This window comes from Atractosteus spatula, chromosome 3, assembly GCF_055471065.1.
Source record: "Atractosteus spatula isolate fAtrSpa1 chromosome 3, fAtrSpa1.hap1, whole genome shotgun sequence".
Classification (NCBI taxonomy): Eukaryota; Metazoa; Chordata; class Actinopteri; order Semionotiformes; family Lepisosteidae; genus Atractosteus; species Atractosteus spatula.
In genome coordinates, this window is record NC_142708.1 from 32,029,456 (window position 1) to 32,048,678 (window position 19,223).

Below are 19,223 nucleotides of genomic sequence, written 5' to 3' on the forward strand. Positions count from 1 at the left end.
GCACTTTTATTTGCTGTGGCATAGCATAACAGTGAGTCTCAGTACAACACCCTCGGTATAAAAGCATTTTAACTTATGAATGCTTTTATCTTACATACCATGCTCTCATAACCATATTTTTTCAGGAACCATAAAATTTCACTCTGTATCTACAGACAAAGAAACCCCCCACAAAGAAGACTGTAATACAGAAAACAAACAATGAAGTTAAAACCATATCCTATCAAATATTCCCCAATCGACAATTCATCTTGGTAATAGAGATAGAACCTGGATAATGCACACAGGGCTTGAAGCGTGAGATTGAGGATTTCTCTGGCACAATGCATAATTCATGGCCCCAACCAGCAAAGTGTGTAAAATGAGAATTTCACACCGCAGCAAGAGCAATGGAGCTGCAGAGAAAAGGCAGATGAAATCGTATTTTACTGTGCAAATTTTATTTCTTAGCCTCCCTATATTTATACAACACCATCATTGACAAACCAAATGCATTGACAGATCTCCCACTGTTGCTATTGTGTTAGTACTTGAAAGGAGATCGTGTGGAAAGATATAGACAAATTGTTTCTGTATATTTTTTCTGAGGGAAGAAAAGAAAAAGAAAAGCATATGAGAATCTAAACACTTCACAGATGGTGTTACATATTTATACGTTTTATTCCGATATGTATACAAGCCACAAATGAGTTGGATTTCAGGGGATTTCTATATTACAAAAATAGATCTTTGGCTGACATCCCACCCCCCTTCTTTAACAAAATCACAGCAGAGGGGCTAAATAATAAATAATGTGTTTGAAAATGGAGATCACATACCCTGTCTAGATCGGTAATGCTATCAATCCTTTTATATATTACATGTTAAAAAATAGCCAGCAGAGCACAGTACACTGAAAGGCAATCCTGTTAACTGAAAAGAAAACCAAGCCCCAAGTGGTTCAAACCTCATGACACTGGTCTCATCGCAAATATAAAATTGCATTTATTTTTCTTTTGCCTTGTCAAGCTATTTATGCACGGCACCTAACAATTTGTGGTTGCCAGAAAAACATGGGCTCTCTTTGAGTTAAATGTACTGAACCAAAATTGTGATATCTGTATTAGTAATAAAATCAAAAACACTTTAGTGAACATTTATTTTGTTTGCTTTGTTATTACAGTGTTCATGAAAGACATTACGCCATATGCTAGTGTCAATTTGTAGGGAACACACAATGTTCTGTTTTTAGGTTAGAAATTAGAACAGGTGAGGCAATCACCTTAAACGTGCTAATAAAATAAAAGCTTTCAAATGACCCTTTAAGGAGACTGACTAAATATCAGGGAAAATGAAAGTGGAAGACTGTTCTGGAGTGGATTAATCCAGTTTAAAGTTTACATAGGAAAAGCATAACTGCACATTTTTTATTACAATAACTATTACATTTCAAATGTGTGTTGCACATAAATGCTGGACTTTTTTTTGCAGAAGCCATCTTCCTCCTGCATATTATTAACAGTGTGGCATAAATGATGGAATTAACACACTTCATCGATGGAAGATGTGTCATAGATTTCAAATATGACATTACAGTAATAAAAGAAAAGATTAATTGAAACAGAGTTGCTCATGTCTTTCTTCTAATAGCTGTCACAGAGGATCAGTGCAACCAAGTGAGGGATCTTTAAAGTCCCCTTTTAATGCAAGGGTCTAACTTCTATCTTGAACAAAACTGCCTGTAGTAATCTGTCTTAAAAGCACACTGACGATCTTAAGACACTAATATTTATTAAGAAAAATACAAAAATATAATGGGTCCCTGCAGGGGATTTCTTTCTGAAAACAAAAGATATGGCTGCCCCTTGTAAACTTTACTCATTTCTAATCAAATCAGATTTAAATTAACTATAACACTGACATTTTTAACCCAGTGTGTCTCTTACTTTTTGTTTGCTGTTTGACCTCAACAGCAGTGTACCACCAACAACAGTACAGTACCAGTTGTTTGTAACCTAAGAATGGTTAGAAATAAGAGGAGGTCTTTCAGTTCAATGCTTAAGACACATAGGGTGAAACAAGCCCAGTAGAGTTTGTCCATGTCACAACTTCAGCTGCTACACAACACTTCACTCTGTGTGAATAAGCCGTGTAGCAGCTTAATCTGGCAATTCTGAAACCAAGCATCAGCATGATGTTATTATGTATTTGTGTATGCAGTAGTGAGATATTCCACAATTGTTTAATGGAGTTTTATTGATTTAAAAATGCATACATTTTGCATGTTTGAGCCTGGCTCATGTCTTCTTTGACTAAGATTCACCAAGTGGAGAGAAGAATCTCCTTAGTGCCACCATGGGTAAATATGGAATTAGTTAAACCTTTCTCAGTTCTCACAGAGATAGTTAGTCCTTGTCCATGGCACATCTGTGTCAATAGGGTTCTATATGTTTTTACGTGGCCTTCTCGAGCAAAGTGAGAAACAACCTGTAAAACGCAACCTCACAACATATGTGGTACAGGGTCGGCAGTAAGCGGGCCAGGACTTTTATCATAGTGTTTCAGTCAGACATTAAGAGAAAGAAGGTGTTACAGATTAGAAGACGAAAGAAAAGTTCAACCCTGATGTACAGTAATAGTAGGGAGTATTATTAGTAGTCAAGGAAAGCTGGAATCTTCTCTCACAATAGACAAGGTAAGCCCTCAGATTGATTCGGAATTGTCACATGCCAGGAGTTTCAGTTTTAAAAAAATTAAAGCGTATGTACAAAAACGTGTTTGTCAATGAGTATGTGCCTCGTAAGATGGGAATTGGTGAGCTGTCCATCTTATTTTTCTCAAAATTCTTTACCTACAAATGTAAATCCAATGTGTGTGACATTGGGTACTGTATCTTGAGAAGAGGAGTTCAGAGTCAATGTCAATTCGGGGTTCAACACCTAACTCTGACAGCTCTGACTGAACTCGGACTGTATCAGAAGATACATTGAAAAGATACAAAGGCCCAGTGGGTGCAGGAGATGTGGTCAAGGCATGAACAATACCTGTCAGTTCCAAAATAGGTAGATATAAGAAAAAAAATGACAAATCTATAGTTTAAAAATATTTGAAAGGGGCAAAAAAAAGTTACGGATTCTCGTTTGTACATTGATAGAATGGGCTCAACCTAGAAGTGTAAAACAAACAGTTTGAACAGAAACTGAAAAACGCATCATCACCTGTGTGCTATAGATCTATCCCTATTGTGCCCATACAGTACACAGGGATTAAATTAGTAAAAAAATCTGTGCACAGAAGGCCTCTCACCTTGGGTTTAGCCTTGAGCTTCAGGTCGGTGCTGGAATCCGAGTCAGTGTCCAGTTCTGAGCCCGACTGAGAGCTGGAGGAGCTATCAGAGGAAGAGCTTGCCTCAGACTCCGAGGATTCAGCTTTTTTTCTCATTTTAGATTCTTTTTTGGTCTTTTTGTGTCTTTCGGAATCACTTTTCTCACTGTAAAAAAAACAACAGAAATGACCATAAGAATTGTCGACACAAAGTGCTTAGTGTTTGTTGAAAAAGAGAGCACGCTAATATCCGATGACTCCAAAATGTTTAAAATGTCAGTTAAAAAGTTCCTTTTTAGATTATACAAGGGGTTTCCAAAATATGCTTATCTAAAGAATATTTTTATTATGAAGAATTTGCATTATGAAAAAATTCAGAAGCTTACTTTTTATACCAGTCAGAATGGGAAATTTAAGGCAAGGGTGTAGTTGCAAGTAAATTTTTATTTCCTTGCAACTACAAGGAAAAAACAGTCGATAAAATGAGCACAACTTGTTTTCTTAAGATAAAAATAAGGGTTACACAGAATGTCAGCTTTGCACCATAAAGAAAAGTGTTTTGATTCCAGAAATTAAAAAATACCACAAAATATTAAACAATATTAATTTACAATACTAAACAATGTAATTGTAATACAACGTAATAGAATCTACACACAAAAAAGCATTAGAAAAATGTTTGTAACATCTACATGTTGTGAACAATTGAGTAACTGCAATGAAATACATAGGATGGATAATATTAAACATTCATCATCTTTCAAGTTACAACTGTTGGAAAAAAGCTACTGATAAATTTTTATTCACAAGGGAACTAAGCACTACGTTTTGATAGCTTGATCATGAATAACTTATGAAAGAAGGTTAGAAATAACACGACCCACCCCTCGTCAGATGAAAACAAAGGTATGCAAAGTTACAAGTTTGCAGAACAACTAAAGAAATTTCTTTTTTTTTCTGTTTGCAAAGTTAATTCAATATTCCATTCTCACTTTTTTTTCTTCCATTTCAATTCTGCCACATAATGAATGTTTACCCTGCTGCCTGGAATTTCGGATATTAATTTAATGAAAAGAATGTGATGGTAACTGGCTTTTTAACTTTGCAGTGATGAAAAGCCAGTATTAATTTAGACTACAGATTTCATTTGTTCCGAACAGGAAAAACAATATAAATCACTTTTAAAATCATTAAATCCTGACTTAAATTAATAAAGTCATAATTAGGGCATTATGCTGTGTTTGTTATGGAAGTGGCAGGGCGAGCTGCTTTAATTACTGTCTGTAATAAAAGGAGCAGAGTGCAGGCTGCCAGCCATAGCTGAGTTACAGCTGAGAACTGATCAAAGTGCCTTTACTGGAAACCACAGACCAGGCACACAGCAATGGCCACTGGCTGCAGACGCATAGGAGACGCAGAAAACACCTACCACATCATCAGAGGTAGCATTTAGCACCCTAATTATTGAAAAATTTGATTGGAATACTTGGTTCATGCTAACAGAAGCTGGTAATGGCTAATCTACAGCCATTACAAACGCAAATTTGTCGAAATTACCTTATGAATATTCCCCTTATTACACTTCGAAGGGAGTTTAATCAGATTGCTGCTGTGTTGCTGCTTGAGGAAGCAGGTATCATTGGGGGAGCGTGTCGAAGGGTGAAAAATAACAGGCGCAGATAACAGATGGAGATGAAGATTATTGATGCCATGTCAGATTGGTCACGTCTTCCACTTTAAGACTATCCCTGCATGAGCGGCAATTGGAGGCTTCAAACATATAGTAACACCTAACAAAGGTTTCGTACCAATTAAGGAACACATTGGTATTGATAAAAAATCATTCATGTAAAAAAACAGAATATATATACATTTAATTTTTTTTCTCCAAAAATAGAAAGCAAGCAAAAGACTGCATCTTACAAATGGCAAAGTTAAGCAAGTTCACGCACATTTACTAATTTAATTTTAACCTGTGGGAGAAAAAAAAACTACAAGGAACACATTGGCTGTATTTCGAAAAACCCACAATACAACATATCCTTACCTTTAGTCTTTAGTGCATTTAAAAAAAAAACATTGCTGTGAATTAATGAGCACTCTTGTCCATAAATGCAACAGTGGACATGACTTTGTAAAACTGGTGTGAACCACAGAGTATTAGCATCTCATTTTTTATTATTTGCTCCTTTTTATATATGCCGATTGTAATGCATTATCATGCTGTAAAAGATGAACATTCATGACATTTCACTATGTAGACTGTTTTTCCTTTCTGATGTATATAATTAGTGTTATTCAGTAAATGTAAATTTCAATTATTCATGCAATATTCGACTAACTGCAGCTAACATCTAGTCTACAGTAAAGGCATTAAGTGGTAAAGGGAGTGTTTTTTTCTTTGCTTAATGGGATAAATGGTTTTAGATGTACATTTTAAATATCCACATTACTTCTACTTTTTGAGCAACAAACAAGTCAAAATTCAAGATTTGTTTTATTTCAATAAAGCCTTATATAAATACATTAAGGTCACAACACAAGTGAGGCCATCCATCTGCACTGCCTCTGCTCCTGTGTTTAACAACCAGACGTTTATATTATTTAGAAAAGCAGATCAAGTACGGTGGGTGGGGAAAGCCCATCAAGCAGGAGAAGCTGTAGTGAAAAATGACGGTACCTCTCATCCTCTTCCTTCTTGACTTTTTTCTTCTTCGGCATCGTCTTCTTGTCAGAGCCAGACTGGCTGGAACTGTCCTGCTCACTGGACGAGCCGCTCTGCCCGTCCTCACTGCCACTCTCAGCTTCCTCCTCGCTCCCCGTCCCGCTGTCAGTTTCCTCTACCAGAAGCCGAAACAGGCCGCACTTTCAGACCAGCGTTAAAACTTGAAATTTCATTACCGGCTGCCCTGAGGTCTGTTGGGAAAATTAGCTCTGTGCATATTTCCCTACCCTTGGTAACTTTACTGTACTGTAGTTTGCTAACGGAAAAAGGCGAGAGCTTCAAAGCTTAAAAACCTGCCAAACGGTGGCTATGAATTTTAGCAAGATTTCTCCACAACACAGGATTCAATCTTCACCAATTGTTAAATCATGTGGATACCGAACATACTGACATGCTACTAATAACCCAATGCACATATAATTGAACACTCCAATAAGGCACTCCAACATTTTTCCAGGAACTGGGGTCAGTAGCGTTAAGAGAACATTTCAGAAGTGGATATTGGGCTGATTCTACTAGAAGAACAAACAAAAATAGTGCACAAAAAAGCTACATACATTGTTGCTTTTACTTGAACATAAATTGCTTAGTTATGGCAATTCCAGCCAACCTGCAATTAATGGGAATCAGACCTCCAATATCCTGGATACAGTTTGCCTGACATTATGTTTTCTTGCAAATTTCATACTTCCTTTAGTTTAAAAGTAAATCCTGCTTTGACACCTACCACGGCTGCTACTGTCATCGCTGCTTTTGCCACTCCCTGAAACCTCCTCCTCCTCCTCCCCAGAATCCGAGTAGAACTTGTCACCCTGCTTGGAAGCCTTTGTTTTTCCTGCCGAAGGTGCCCATTCTTTTAACTGCACATAGAGAAAGAAGCATGCAAGGTCATTGAAATCCAACACATAGTTTCTTTCGTGGAACGAACTATTCTTTAAGTACACACAACTAATGAATGCCATTTGCGACCATTAGTCAATTCTATTAAGCTACACAACATTGTGGAAAACCCTTAACCATGCTTCTTAGGCATAAGTCATTCTCTCTCCCACAGTTAAGCAGCAGATATGCAGCTGGCTTTTAACTGCAAGATCTCAATTACCCAACATCCTTGGAAGTTTATACCAATGTTCGTGCTTAGAACTGGTTACCTAAGTATTGCTAAACATCTGCATTTTGATTTTGAAAATGAAGGATTGTTTTAAACTTTCCTGACATATATGTTCCTATATGTTCCTGACAAAGTATCACAGAGGTTCAGCAATTTTTTGGTTTGAGAAAATAACCAATGTCTAGATATACATTATTTGCTTCAAAAGCATGGTCAAAGTTCAACAAAACAAAGCAGCATGCAATGGTTCCTATGTTTAAGATGCACAAGAAGTCTGGCAAGAACATATTTCAGAGTGAACAAATGATTCACAAAAAACTAAGTGTAACATTTGTAACAATGCAGGAAAAAGCCATATTGGTTATAAAACATCCCTTAATCACTTAAGGGAAAAAATACACTAGACTTAAATTTCACCTGTGATTAGCTAATTACAGGAGATATAATTTTCTTTTTCATTGTCATACAATACACATACTCTCACTATATAAAGTACATGATGTGAGTCTAATGACTGGGACAAAGAAGCCAGTTTTTTACATGCAGAAATCACTAATTAAATTACATCCATGATGCCTCCAGGGACAGAGAATAACATTTTAAGAATAATAAAAAAATCAATGTAAATAATATTCAACAAAGGGCATGACTGTACTCAATGTGCACTGCTAAAATGAACAGAGACCTGGTCTGAAAGATAGATTTTTTTTTCAACGTGCATATTTCAGAAATGAAAAAGGGCTAACACACTATAATCAGCAGTTTTTTTCCCCATTAGTTTAAATTAAGTTATTCATTGAATGCACTACTCAATAAGAACCATAAAGACCATAAGCAAGGTGCTTTGAAAGAGGTGAAATAAAAAGAGTTCCATCCGGATCTAGGAAAAGTGTTCATACCGGCTCCACCACCTCTACGTTCCTGACAGACGGGTCTGGGGCCACCTCGGGCCAGTCAGACAGCTCCAGGTATCCTGCAGCTTTGGTATTAAGGGAGTGAGACAGTGTGCCAAGCTGGAAGCGATCCCTATCTATTAAAGGGGGAAAAATGAATGCAATAATAAATAACATGAGCCCAATGTCACACAGTGCAATCTTAATCAGGACTTGTAGTAATTGGCACTATATTATCTCAAATGTCATGGTATAAATACAAACTAAGGAGGCTCCTAATAGGTCAAAAAACTGATTTCAGCCCATAGATTACAATAATCTTCCCCATAATGGTCAATAAAAAAGCTAATCAGTCAGTGTGTTTAGAGGTGTTGCTCTGAAATGTAGCTTCTCTAAAAATTACTTTACTGTGAATATTAAGAATGACAGCGCAGTTAAACAATCCGCATACATGTCTTGGCACAAACTCATCCAGAATTTTAATGTTTTTTTTTTCCTGGAAACAGAGCTCATCTCTACCTCGTTGAAGAGGGTTTCTTTTCCCCAAAAGGTAGGAATTAACATTGCAATTTATATATTTATTATGAGCCGAGCTGAAGCTCACAACCTTCGTGACCTTACTGCAATGTGCTGATGGCAGCCCGGTTATTTAAAAAAAAGAACAGGAGGGGATACCATCTCAACAACACAATCGTGGGGGAGAAGCAATCTGAATATTTTCTACTTCGATTCTATTCATACAAAGCTCCTGCTCCACTAAAAATAAAAATAAAAAAATTCTTCAGCTACATTGCACATTACATGGAAACTCAAGAATAATGATGATTTTAAGTGAACAAAGAATGGGATTGACACACAATTTGCACGGCCAAGGTTAAAAAAAAACAAATAATCTGACCATAATTCGAATAATCTACCCCTAAATGAGTATGCCTACTTGACAATTAACAACTCTTGGTTTTTAAAATTATATGTTCACAGGGCTGATTGCAGAAAGGGGAAATTCAAAATGGATTAAAATGGGTAATAAAACTGCAGACATGAAAAAGCAGTAACTCCTCTTCTTGACTTTATTATGTGCAGTTAAAAGAAAGATAAAGAGCAAATGGCAAAGCGCTGACAGAAAATGGCCAGAATTTATAGGCCTTCCAGCTAGTGGCTACGGTAACCGTTTTAATTTGGCTTTTTTTTCCTACCATTAAAACTTTATATTTCTTTACCTTTGAACGCCGACTCGAGTACGGGCGCTGGCTTTGGGGCTAGGAAGATTTTCTTTGCATACTTGCTCAAGGCTCCACTCTTTTCATTCGGCACGATCAGCTGCCTAATAAATCTTGTACGGTCCCTAATGTCATAGTTGGGATCATACTTGCCTAGATTTAATATGTACTGTGTAAGCAATTTTGTCTGGAGGAGAGAAAAAAAAAGGGGGAGATGGGGGGGGGGGGGGGAACAAGTTGGTTATGATTATTGATAACTCTGAATAAACATATTTAAAGCAGTAATAAAAATGAATGGATATGGCAAACAAATGTTGCCCTGTTGGGAATTAGCGGTTCCAAAGCAGCAAATCGAATTCTGAAGCCAAGACACATGTCCTCTTCTGCGCTGAGTAGGTGAATGCTGAGTGCTAAGAAGCAAGCATGTGCTAGATTATTAAACTGCTGAAGTGGAAAGAAAGGCATCATTAAAAAATAATCATATATGGCAAAGCCACTGAAGGGTCTACGTGAGGATAATGAATGTAGAAATACAACTAAAAACATGGCCCTCAAAACTTAATCAGAAAAATATGCAGGACATCAAAACATCAAAGGGCATTAGAGGGCTGGCAAAAGTGCTTGTGCAGAGGTGTGTTTTATGAAGAGATACTGTCCCCGGCGTGTGCAATGTAGGCATTCTGATCGTGCTCACTTACTTCACCCTGAATTATGACCCATAAAGTCAGGCCCATGAATCACTGGACTGTATTACTGCAAATTATTTTCAGTGCATTTAGCTGTTACTCCCTCATAGCAGCAAGATGCTGATGCCCTTTGCAAAGCAGGATAAGTGACTTCGCACCATCCTTTCTCCTGTTTATAGCCTCCGCTAATGCTTGTCATTTATTTATGAAGGAAAAATAAAGAGTTATTTGCTCACAGCCACAACTACTGCCCCTCTGTCCTGTTTCACTCCATAGGGTCTACAAAAATGCACTCTACAAAGAATTACAGCTAATGCTCCCCTCATTGAGTAGGTATCAGTCCCATTATAAACTATGGCTACATTTACATTTATTTAAATGAACTTGTACATGAAGCAACCAATGAGATGCAGAACATTAAGGTAAAATGTTATAGGTCTGCATATTTAGCAGAACATTGCCCACATCTATACCATTTTCTGAATGGTGCGGCAGGCGAGCTTCTTCACTGCTGTTTAAATATTGAAATTTAACATTCACTGGTCCGTTATAAAGGAGCTAGAGAGGTTGGTGGAAGAGACTTTTTCACCTAAAGTTATGATCGGAGTGCCACAGAGCTGCTTTTACGACTGTCCCCATTGGCTCCTTACATTTACAAAAACAACAAATTCCCTTCTTCCCTTTCTTGAAACGAGGAGGGGGATGTGATTTTTTAAAGAAAAACAAGGTTAAACTCAACCAGTTCATCAAACCAGAATTAAATTCTTAAGCTAAGGGCCCATAGAGACATCACCATGATTTTGGGAAAGCTAAAACTAAAATGTTATAGTGTACAAAATTTGAACAGAAGGCAGATAGGTGGAAAGTATATTCACTTAAATTAATTTCCTAACATCTGAATTTCAATTTATGGTGTTGTTTTTCTAACCCTAACACTGTGTCCTGGTTTAAAGAATGACATTCAAGAATGACTCTTCATACGCACCTTTCTCTTTCAATCTCGTTACTGTGCAGTGTTTTCATTAACATTTATTTCAATTGCTTTAACTTGGATTACTTCTCTGATCAACAGAACACAGCATTTAAACAGCCGATACTTTGGGAAGGTCAGATATTTTGTAACTCAATTTGTTGGTATTTCTGAAGAAAATTCATTAATGAATTCATCCTTGTTATTTGAAGTATGTTTTATATACAGACTTATACTACAAAATGTAGGACATAGTTATCTACAAGGGTTGAGTCACATTGGCTTTCTATTACACAGCATTTATCCATACAGTGATCCGAGGAAAAAGAACTGAAGAAAAATTATAAAAAGGAAAATGTCAAGATAATATAGCCAGAAGAACAAATTCTGTCTTGTACTACGTCAAATCTAGGACAAGCTGGTACACAGAACTAACATACAGGCCTATACCTATATAGTTATGTTTAAACAGTCCAGATATACAAAACAGCTTAAATATCCTCTTACCTGTTTAGAGTTTGTAAGATACAGTTTGGCTGCCAAATTCAAAGTCTGCAGCTTTACAATTTCTTCTTCCGATGTGAACATTTTGGCCATTTTTCGCAAAACATCAGGGGCTATCTTTGGGACTCTTTCACAATACTCTCCCATCAACCAAAGGATACTAGCTCTGGCCATTGGCACCTAACAATGAAGTTGTAAAAGAGTGAGTAAGGAATACCTGAACACATACAGCATATACACAAATACAATAATCTAAAATAAAGTGTACTGCATTACACGTACTTACAGTTATTTTGTCAAAAAGTCTGGCCATGTGTTTTATGATCTCACTGTGCTGTGATGGTTGGGTTTGCAAGAGTTTCTTTATCACCACCACACTTTCTGCCACAACAGTCTCTGTGGAGGGGGAAAAACAAAAGAACCATTTTTTATAGACCTTCTTTCATGTCGCACAGATATGCAATAACTTTCTTTTGGGATTTCTTTATCATTTCAGTCTTCTCCATTAGGCTTCCAACATTGCTCCTGTATCAATGTGCATTCTTTCGAGAATTTCCTTTCAGAACGTCTGGGTAGCATTTCCTTGTCCATAAACAACTTGTCCAAAAGCCACATTTTAACAAACACTTTCAAGGCTCTTTGTTAGTTTACAATATCCACCTGTGTATTTACTGAACAAAACATTACTTGTGATATTCATTATAACAGTTGTCCGTAATTTTTTAACGGTGAAAATGTTCAAATCCAGTCTTTTACTCTAGTTATCAGTACCTGAAATTATTTTGCAGTGTAACTTTTATTTTTAAATCCAACATCAAAACAATAATGGCCTAATATTACATATAACAGAAACACATATCCAGTCCCAGGTTCTCACATGGGTTTTTGAATGGTTTGTTTGCAAATCAACACTGAAAAGTCTGAAAGTAAAACAGTGCAATTGTGAGCAACCACAAATGATCTGTTCACACACAGCTCAGTATAATAATCCCTTCTAAAAATAGAGAATAGACAGTAAAATTAAGAAAAAGAGAATATTTCTCTCACTCAGAAGTTACATGTAGAAATAATAAAATAATCTGAATACAGAAAAAACATTTTTATCCCAAACTATCCTTGCAGAGAATGAAGTGTCCATCTACAGAAGTTCACTTTTCTTATTTGTATCTGGAAGTGTATCGATCAGAAACATACTTAAACAATACAACAGATTCATATTCTGAACAGTGCAAGAGGGCACATGCACTGTACTATGTATGTACAAACGTATATAGAACACACACTGTGCTTAGGGTCTTTTGTATCACCACCACTATTAGCAATGCTTTTACATTTACAAGTTTCATTTTTCTAAAATGAAGGTGCATTTAGTTTCTCAGCTGTCATCTATGAAATAGCAGCAGTATGTTAAACACTAAATAACAATGGCGCATAAGATAAAAACACTGCTTCCATTTAAACAGCTAAAAAAACAGTAAATCATCATCAAAATATGTTGTTAAAAATCTTATTTGCACAACAGTATGCTCATTGGTCAGACACTAAAGATTCCCTGGAAAACTCTTATGCCCACATCTAATTTTACCAGGCACAATGGTCTCCTGACCGCCTGCAATGATTTACCAGTAACAGCATGAACACAGAAAAAAAGGCTTTAGCGGTAAACAGCCATTCAATTTATGACTAACGTCCATATGCTGCTTTATGTGAAAGATCATTTCAAATGAACAATACCACTCTCCCTGAAATTCTACGAATATTCACAACATCTGACAAAAATAAGCACTATGCATGTAAGTCGGTCATTCCAAGAAAATGTCTTTTTAACTGCCTTAAACAATTAACACTTTCTAATGTTTTTAATATTTTGACCTGGAGTGTAAGGATGCCACATGCACACTGTTCTTTCCACATAAAAACAAGACAAACACTAAAAATAATTAATTAAAAAGAAGAGCTAAATTCTGAACTTGCTTTTTATCAAGTTACACTATTAGCCTGCAAATAGCACCCTCTGCAGGTTAACTTATTGTGTTTGCTTATGACAGACTGCCAGTTAACTTTTCATTAGGAGCTGAAATGTAAACTGTAAGATCAAACATTCACTCCTAACAAATTTTTGTGTAGGATTCTGGAAGTTGGTCATGTTTAGTCATTAAATGAAACATGCACTTCTGGAACATTTTGTATTGCGATTATATGAAAGCAGTGACTGTACAGTGCACAGAAAGCCTTCATATCAATTCAGCATTTCATTTTTAAAGGACAACTCTAAGATAAACCTGTTACTGACATGCAGTTAAGGCCTCAGAAAGAACAGTAAAAGCTTCAGAAGTGATTGCATTTTGTAACATTACCAGATCTGATCAATTTAGCTTCAGAAGCACAGCAGGTATCCCTGAGCTTTCCCAAACGTATCAACTTTACTCAATCATCCCAAGTCATAAATCAGTAAAGAGGAGGAATCAAGACCTTTCCTCCTGACAAATTTGTATTTCTTCATCACATAAAATTCTCCAATTTTGCAGCGGTTTGTTTTTTCAGAGGACGCCACATTTGCTCAGCTAAAGACCCCGTAAAGCATCTGATGTCAGACTGAGCTTTACAATGCATGGATGAGCACATTCTGTGAAATCTGAATACAAACAGCTGGCTACCCGTTGTGAAGCAGAAGGAAGAGACTACAACAGGGTGCCTCTTTCAAAAGACTAAGCAGCACAAAGGAGAGGATAGCTTGTACTTTAGCATCTCCATCAAGGAACCCTTGTGTTAACGACATTGTTAAAAAATGTGCAAACTTTTTAAACACTATATATTTGCATAAGTATTACTATATCAAGTTACTTTTGCAAACTATTGTTTTGCAATACTTTAAAACTCCCAAAAATTGCTTTTAAAATATTTCACGGCACAGGGGCACGGTGGTTAGGATTGCTGCCTCATAGAGCTGGGGCCCTGGGTTCAATTCCTAGGGTGCTATCTGTGTGGAGTTTTATTGTTCACCCCATGTTTGCATGGGTTTCCTCCTACATTCCAAAGACATACTGGTAAGTTAACTGGGTTCTTAGAAACCTGGCCCACGTGAGAGTAAGTGTGTCTGTGTGTGCCCTGGGATGGACTGGCGTCCCATCCAGGGTGTATCCTGCCTTGCACCCATTGCTTGCCGGGATAGGCTCCGGCTCCCTCACGACTCTGTAGTGGATAAAGTGGTTAGAAAATGGATGGATGACGTGTCTGTTTTGATAACTACAACCAAGCACATCACGACTGAGAGTAGAACACTATTGTAATAATTCAAAATCACTTTCTAAAATAAAAGGCACTGAAACAGACACTATAAATGGGGGTGGACATACCATCTCTGTTAGAAAGCAAGAGCACAAGGCCATTTAAGCACGTGTCGGTCACTTCGGATATGTTTGTCGCACATCTTCCGATAGCCTGGATTGTAGCCGCAGCAAATTGCTTATCTTGACTCTTCACATATGTCTAAGGGAAATAAAAAAAATACAACACATGAAAAGACCCTTTAAATTTTGCTCATTATTGCCTGGAATTCTTTATGTGTCCAGCTGTGCTCCGCTAATACTAATTACGATCTATTTTTAAAAAATGTTTCAAGCACAACCCACCAGCAAACTTGTTGAACTCTTCAAAAGACAGCGAGTCAGTTCCCTGTAGTCTTAAAAGACAATATTAAAGATTCTGTGAACTGCACAAATGTCATGGACTTTGTTCAATAGGGCACAAAATATGTCCACAGTGTCACTTTCCAGACAGCTCTTGCAATATGGATAAAAAAAAACACTTGCTGCTCAGAAAGCCTGAAAAATGAAAAGTTCCATAAAGGAAAGAAAGAAATCGGTTATATCTGTGTTACTTGCCTGGAACTCCCGCAGGATTGTAGAGATATTTGCTTCATTGGCCAGGTTTGTGAGGATCTCCAACTGTAAAGAACACGCTTGGTTAGGAGAATCACAACATCTGGAGTTTAACATTAATGAGGTAAATACAATACAAAACATTCCACTGCTTACTGCTTTTTACAAGGAATTATGCAACAAAATATCTTGGAATATTGCAAAATATTTACCTACAAGAATAGCTGATTTCATTCTGAAATCATCAGAACACTACAGTTGAACACAGACGGAGGCTAATTAGCTTGTTGTGTGATGTGAAAGGCAACTGGTTACACCAGAGCTAATTAACAATTGCTATTACTAAGGAGTGTGCATATTTATCCAACCTATTTTTCCAGGTTTTCATTTGTAATTACTTTTCAGCATATTTGAGCATTTGCTTACCACTTGTATCCTGTGCATTACAATGGAAAGATAAACTCAGTTCTGATTTAATCTCTTAGTTTCAGGCTGTTAGGCCACAAAAATGAGTTACTTTGGAAATGGTATGTAGACTTTCTATAGGCACAGTATGTAAATATTGTGTCCTGTCCTTTTTTGAAATATCAGATTCTTTAGGCAAGTTCTGACAAGACAAGACAGAGTAAATGTGATAAATCTAGTTTAGAGCTAGGAATATGTTGCATAGAATTTCCTTGTTCCAGGCCATAGCAGGCTGATTTTAGAAAAAAAAACATTTCATAATGCAGAATTCAGGGAACAAAAATTACCTTCAAGGTCTTAATGTGAGTAGCATCTGTAGATCTCACATAGAAACTTTTAAGATATGGCTCAAACATACCCTGGAAAAACAACACAATACTGTAATCTAAAACAAGTACAGTAAATAAAACCAACCAAAGAATAACCACCAACAACTGTTGCATTCAATTGAAAAGAATTTCTCTCTCCCTTAACTATTTATGACCTGAATTTTTGTTTTTGTGTAAAAAAAGTAAGAAGTGGTCATATATCGTATTGTGGGAATGCTTCCTTTGATAGAAATATAACTCGAGAAAGTTATCATTGTCATTTATCATTTACAGGCAACATCAAAAAGTCCCGTCAGGTTTCTCTGCACCTATACTGATTATTCAGATGTTTTTAGGGTGTCAAATGACAGTTTTATACATGGTGTGCTTATATTATTTTACTAGATACATAAAAGTATTTGTTTTAGACATTTTTCAAGGATGATCAGTGAAACACATTCATAGAATTGAGCTAAAATGACTAAATCCCAATAAATCACATTTTGCAGAGTGAAACTTAAACAGCAGTTCTTTTTTTAATTCACATGCAGGAATAATTTAGAGCGTACTCCTTGATTGTAGTCAATAATCATTTTAGTGGCACAACTTACACCTGGTTCCCTAGGAAAAAATCTCTGTTCAGTGTCCCCCTCGATTCTGCCGTCTTTTGACATGACTTTCAAAAAATTCTGTCAGGCCATAAAGGGTTTAAATACTATGGGTCTTACCTTACGCTGAATAGACATGGTAGCAATATTCTGCAGGACAATATACTGCACTTCCCTTAAAAAAACAACAACAACAGCATAAAGCACTTAATGGTCACAAACTAAGACATTTTGTGAAGTACATTAGTTTTGGACAAATATTTGTAGCACATGCTGCTGTCTATATGGAACATGCTAGAATTTGGGTCACAGAGCTCAAACTATTCCTGGATTGAGAGCTTCTAATGATTGAGCCATCTGATAAACAGAAAATTATTGCTCACTGACTATGGTGCACAACGTCAGCTGATGCCATGATAAGAAAAGCTTTTATTTTCTACCCTGCAAAGAATACTGTTTATAATTGTGTATAATAAAGGTTTTTAGACAGCAATAATGAGAGCAACTCTACACTAAAGAAGAATATTTGATATACAGTTGTACATGTATTGTGCATAAAGTTCCCTTTAACACTGCTGAAACATCAATACAGGCTTCATTTTAAAAAAGTAAGAAAACTTCTGGGTTCATCTCCCCAAAAGGAGCAATACATATAAAAGTAAATAAACACTGCATTGTTCTAAAAGGCAGAAGAGAAGCTGCTGCTATCTTCATCATTTTAGATTAATTACAGTTCTGCTCTACAAGGCTGGGAAGCTTTGATTGACTGAAGTCCACTGCTGCGCTGGTCTGTGTACCTGTGGCTTCGTAGTAATCGCACTAATGACTTGGTGACGATGCTCACTTCAGGCTTAGGGGCCAAGTGCCAATAGAGCTGTGCAACCGCCATCACGACCTTAACATCAGAAACAGGAGGGAAAAGAATCTCAATTTTTTTAAGGACATGAACAGGCGGTTAGAGTCTATTCCACTGCTTTCAAAACTCAGAAATCCATTTTATGCTGCATGTTGCTGGCATTTATTTTTTATTAGGGCAAAGCTAAAGCCAGTACCCGGTGAACAACAGGAAAAGGCAACGTTTTTCCAAATGGACCACAATGAGTTCCTTGGAGTATCTTTCACAAGACTGAAATCTTAGAGAAGACTTTTCTGAAAGAATCATACCTCTAGAGAGGATACCCACCTTCTTTCCTATTTCACAAGACAACTGTTAAAAAAAATCATTTTTAACTGCCTCTTTTCAGAATCACTAGAGTACGGGCGAAAAATAAGTCTACATTTTGTAATCACGTGCTGTGATGAATTTAACTTTTACCGTAATTCCAAAAAAAGATTCCCCACTCTGAAAGAAGACGGTCTTTGTGTAGGCTTATGCACCTCGTTTGGAAGAAAATGGTTACAACATTTACCATCAAGCGCAGTTGGTCAAAATTAGTACAACCCCTACCAAAAGAAATCGTTCACATTCTTAGAAACACCAGAAAAAAATTACTAATGCAGCTTAAATGTTGGAGAACTTTCAAAAGCTTGAGGAAGCGTTATACTGAGATAGCAGATAACATTTGCTGGAGGAAAAAGTAAGTTGTCATGTTTCAGTCAGTTTCTCACATAAAACAATCCTTTCTTGTCTTCACTTATTAAATAACACTGACCTTGAAACCCTAGTGAGACTGGAGACAAAGGTGTTATGTGTACATGGTGATACATATAGAACATTAGTTTTATTAGCATAACCTTGATAAAAACAACACTCCTGTGGTGAAATGTAGAAGTAGGCAGGGAATGTGCATACTTAGGTGAAGTTATCAAGGCTGCTTTTTTTCTTCATACCATTCTTCATACCTTCACCACAGACTGTCACAAAAAGTCTGCTACACAGTCACTTTCATCAATTTCCCTACGGGATTAATAAAGTATTATCTATCTACTGGGCCCTACATTCCGAAACTATGACTTCCCATTGTAGAAGGGAAACCAATAAAGATAGATTTTTAAAACTGTAAAATTAATGTTATCATCCACTATGCAAGGCTGTACAAAGATTGCCTGTTAGACGGCTCAAAGGGCAACTCACTGCTGTATTTCTGCTCTGTAACAAAGGTTTAGTGTTTCTGAGAAGCAAACGGTGGTCTGGGTCCATCACATAAGGCTTGGAAGCAGGCGAAGATTTGTCTTTCTTCTCATCATCTGAATCGTAAAATTTTTGTTCGCTGTTCTCTTCAAACAGAGCATCCTGGTAAAAAAAAACACAACCTTTTCAACAACATAATCAAATCTATTTGTATATGATCAATAAAGAAAGTTATGTTTTACTTGTATATTTACAGTGTTCATTACATCTTCAACTACCTGTGCTTAAAATTAGATATGGGAAGAACTTAAACAGTAAGTCAAAATAATTTTGTCTCTATAAAGAGCCGCAGTTTTCTTATCTTTGCAGCTTGCTGAACACATACAGTACATAACATGGAAACACATTTTACAAGGATTCATCAGAAAAGAGGATACTAGTGGAGAAATTCTGTCCTGAGTTAGTTTTTCATAATTAA

The 19,223-nt window shown here is 36.6% G+C and overlaps 1 protein-coding gene across 1 annotated transcript in view; it reads right to left on the reverse strand.

Annotated features, from left to right (window-relative positions):
- The window catches only part of ap3b1a (adaptor related protein complex 3 subunit beta 1a), a 119,594-nt gene that overhangs the window by 57,631 nt on the left and 42,740 nt on the right, over positions 1-19,223 (reverse strand). The window contains exons 8-20 of the mRNA XM_088910867.1: positions 18,749-18,907; positions 17,472-17,569; positions 16,795-16,849; positions 16,046-16,117; positions 15,297-15,359; positions 14,769-14,901; positions 11,699-11,808; positions 11,416-11,592; positions 9,253-9,439; positions 8,039-8,169; positions 6,756-6,888; positions 5,984-6,143; positions 3,286-3,469 (exon numbers count right to left, since the gene is read on the reverse strand). Coding sequence (XP_088766993.1) covers positions 3,286-3,469; positions 5,984-6,143; positions 6,756-6,888; positions 8,039-8,169; positions 9,253-9,439; positions 11,416-11,592; positions 11,699-11,808; positions 14,769-14,901; positions 15,297-15,359; positions 16,046-16,117; positions 16,795-16,849; positions 17,472-17,569; positions 18,749-18,907 — 1,662 coding nt within the window. The remainder of the gene's footprint in view (positions 1-3,285; positions 3,470-5,983; positions 6,144-6,755; positions 6,889-8,038; positions 8,170-9,252; positions 9,440-11,415; positions 11,593-11,698; positions 11,809-14,768; positions 14,902-15,296; positions 15,360-16,045; positions 16,118-16,794; positions 16,850-17,471; positions 17,570-18,748; positions 18,908-19,223) is intronic.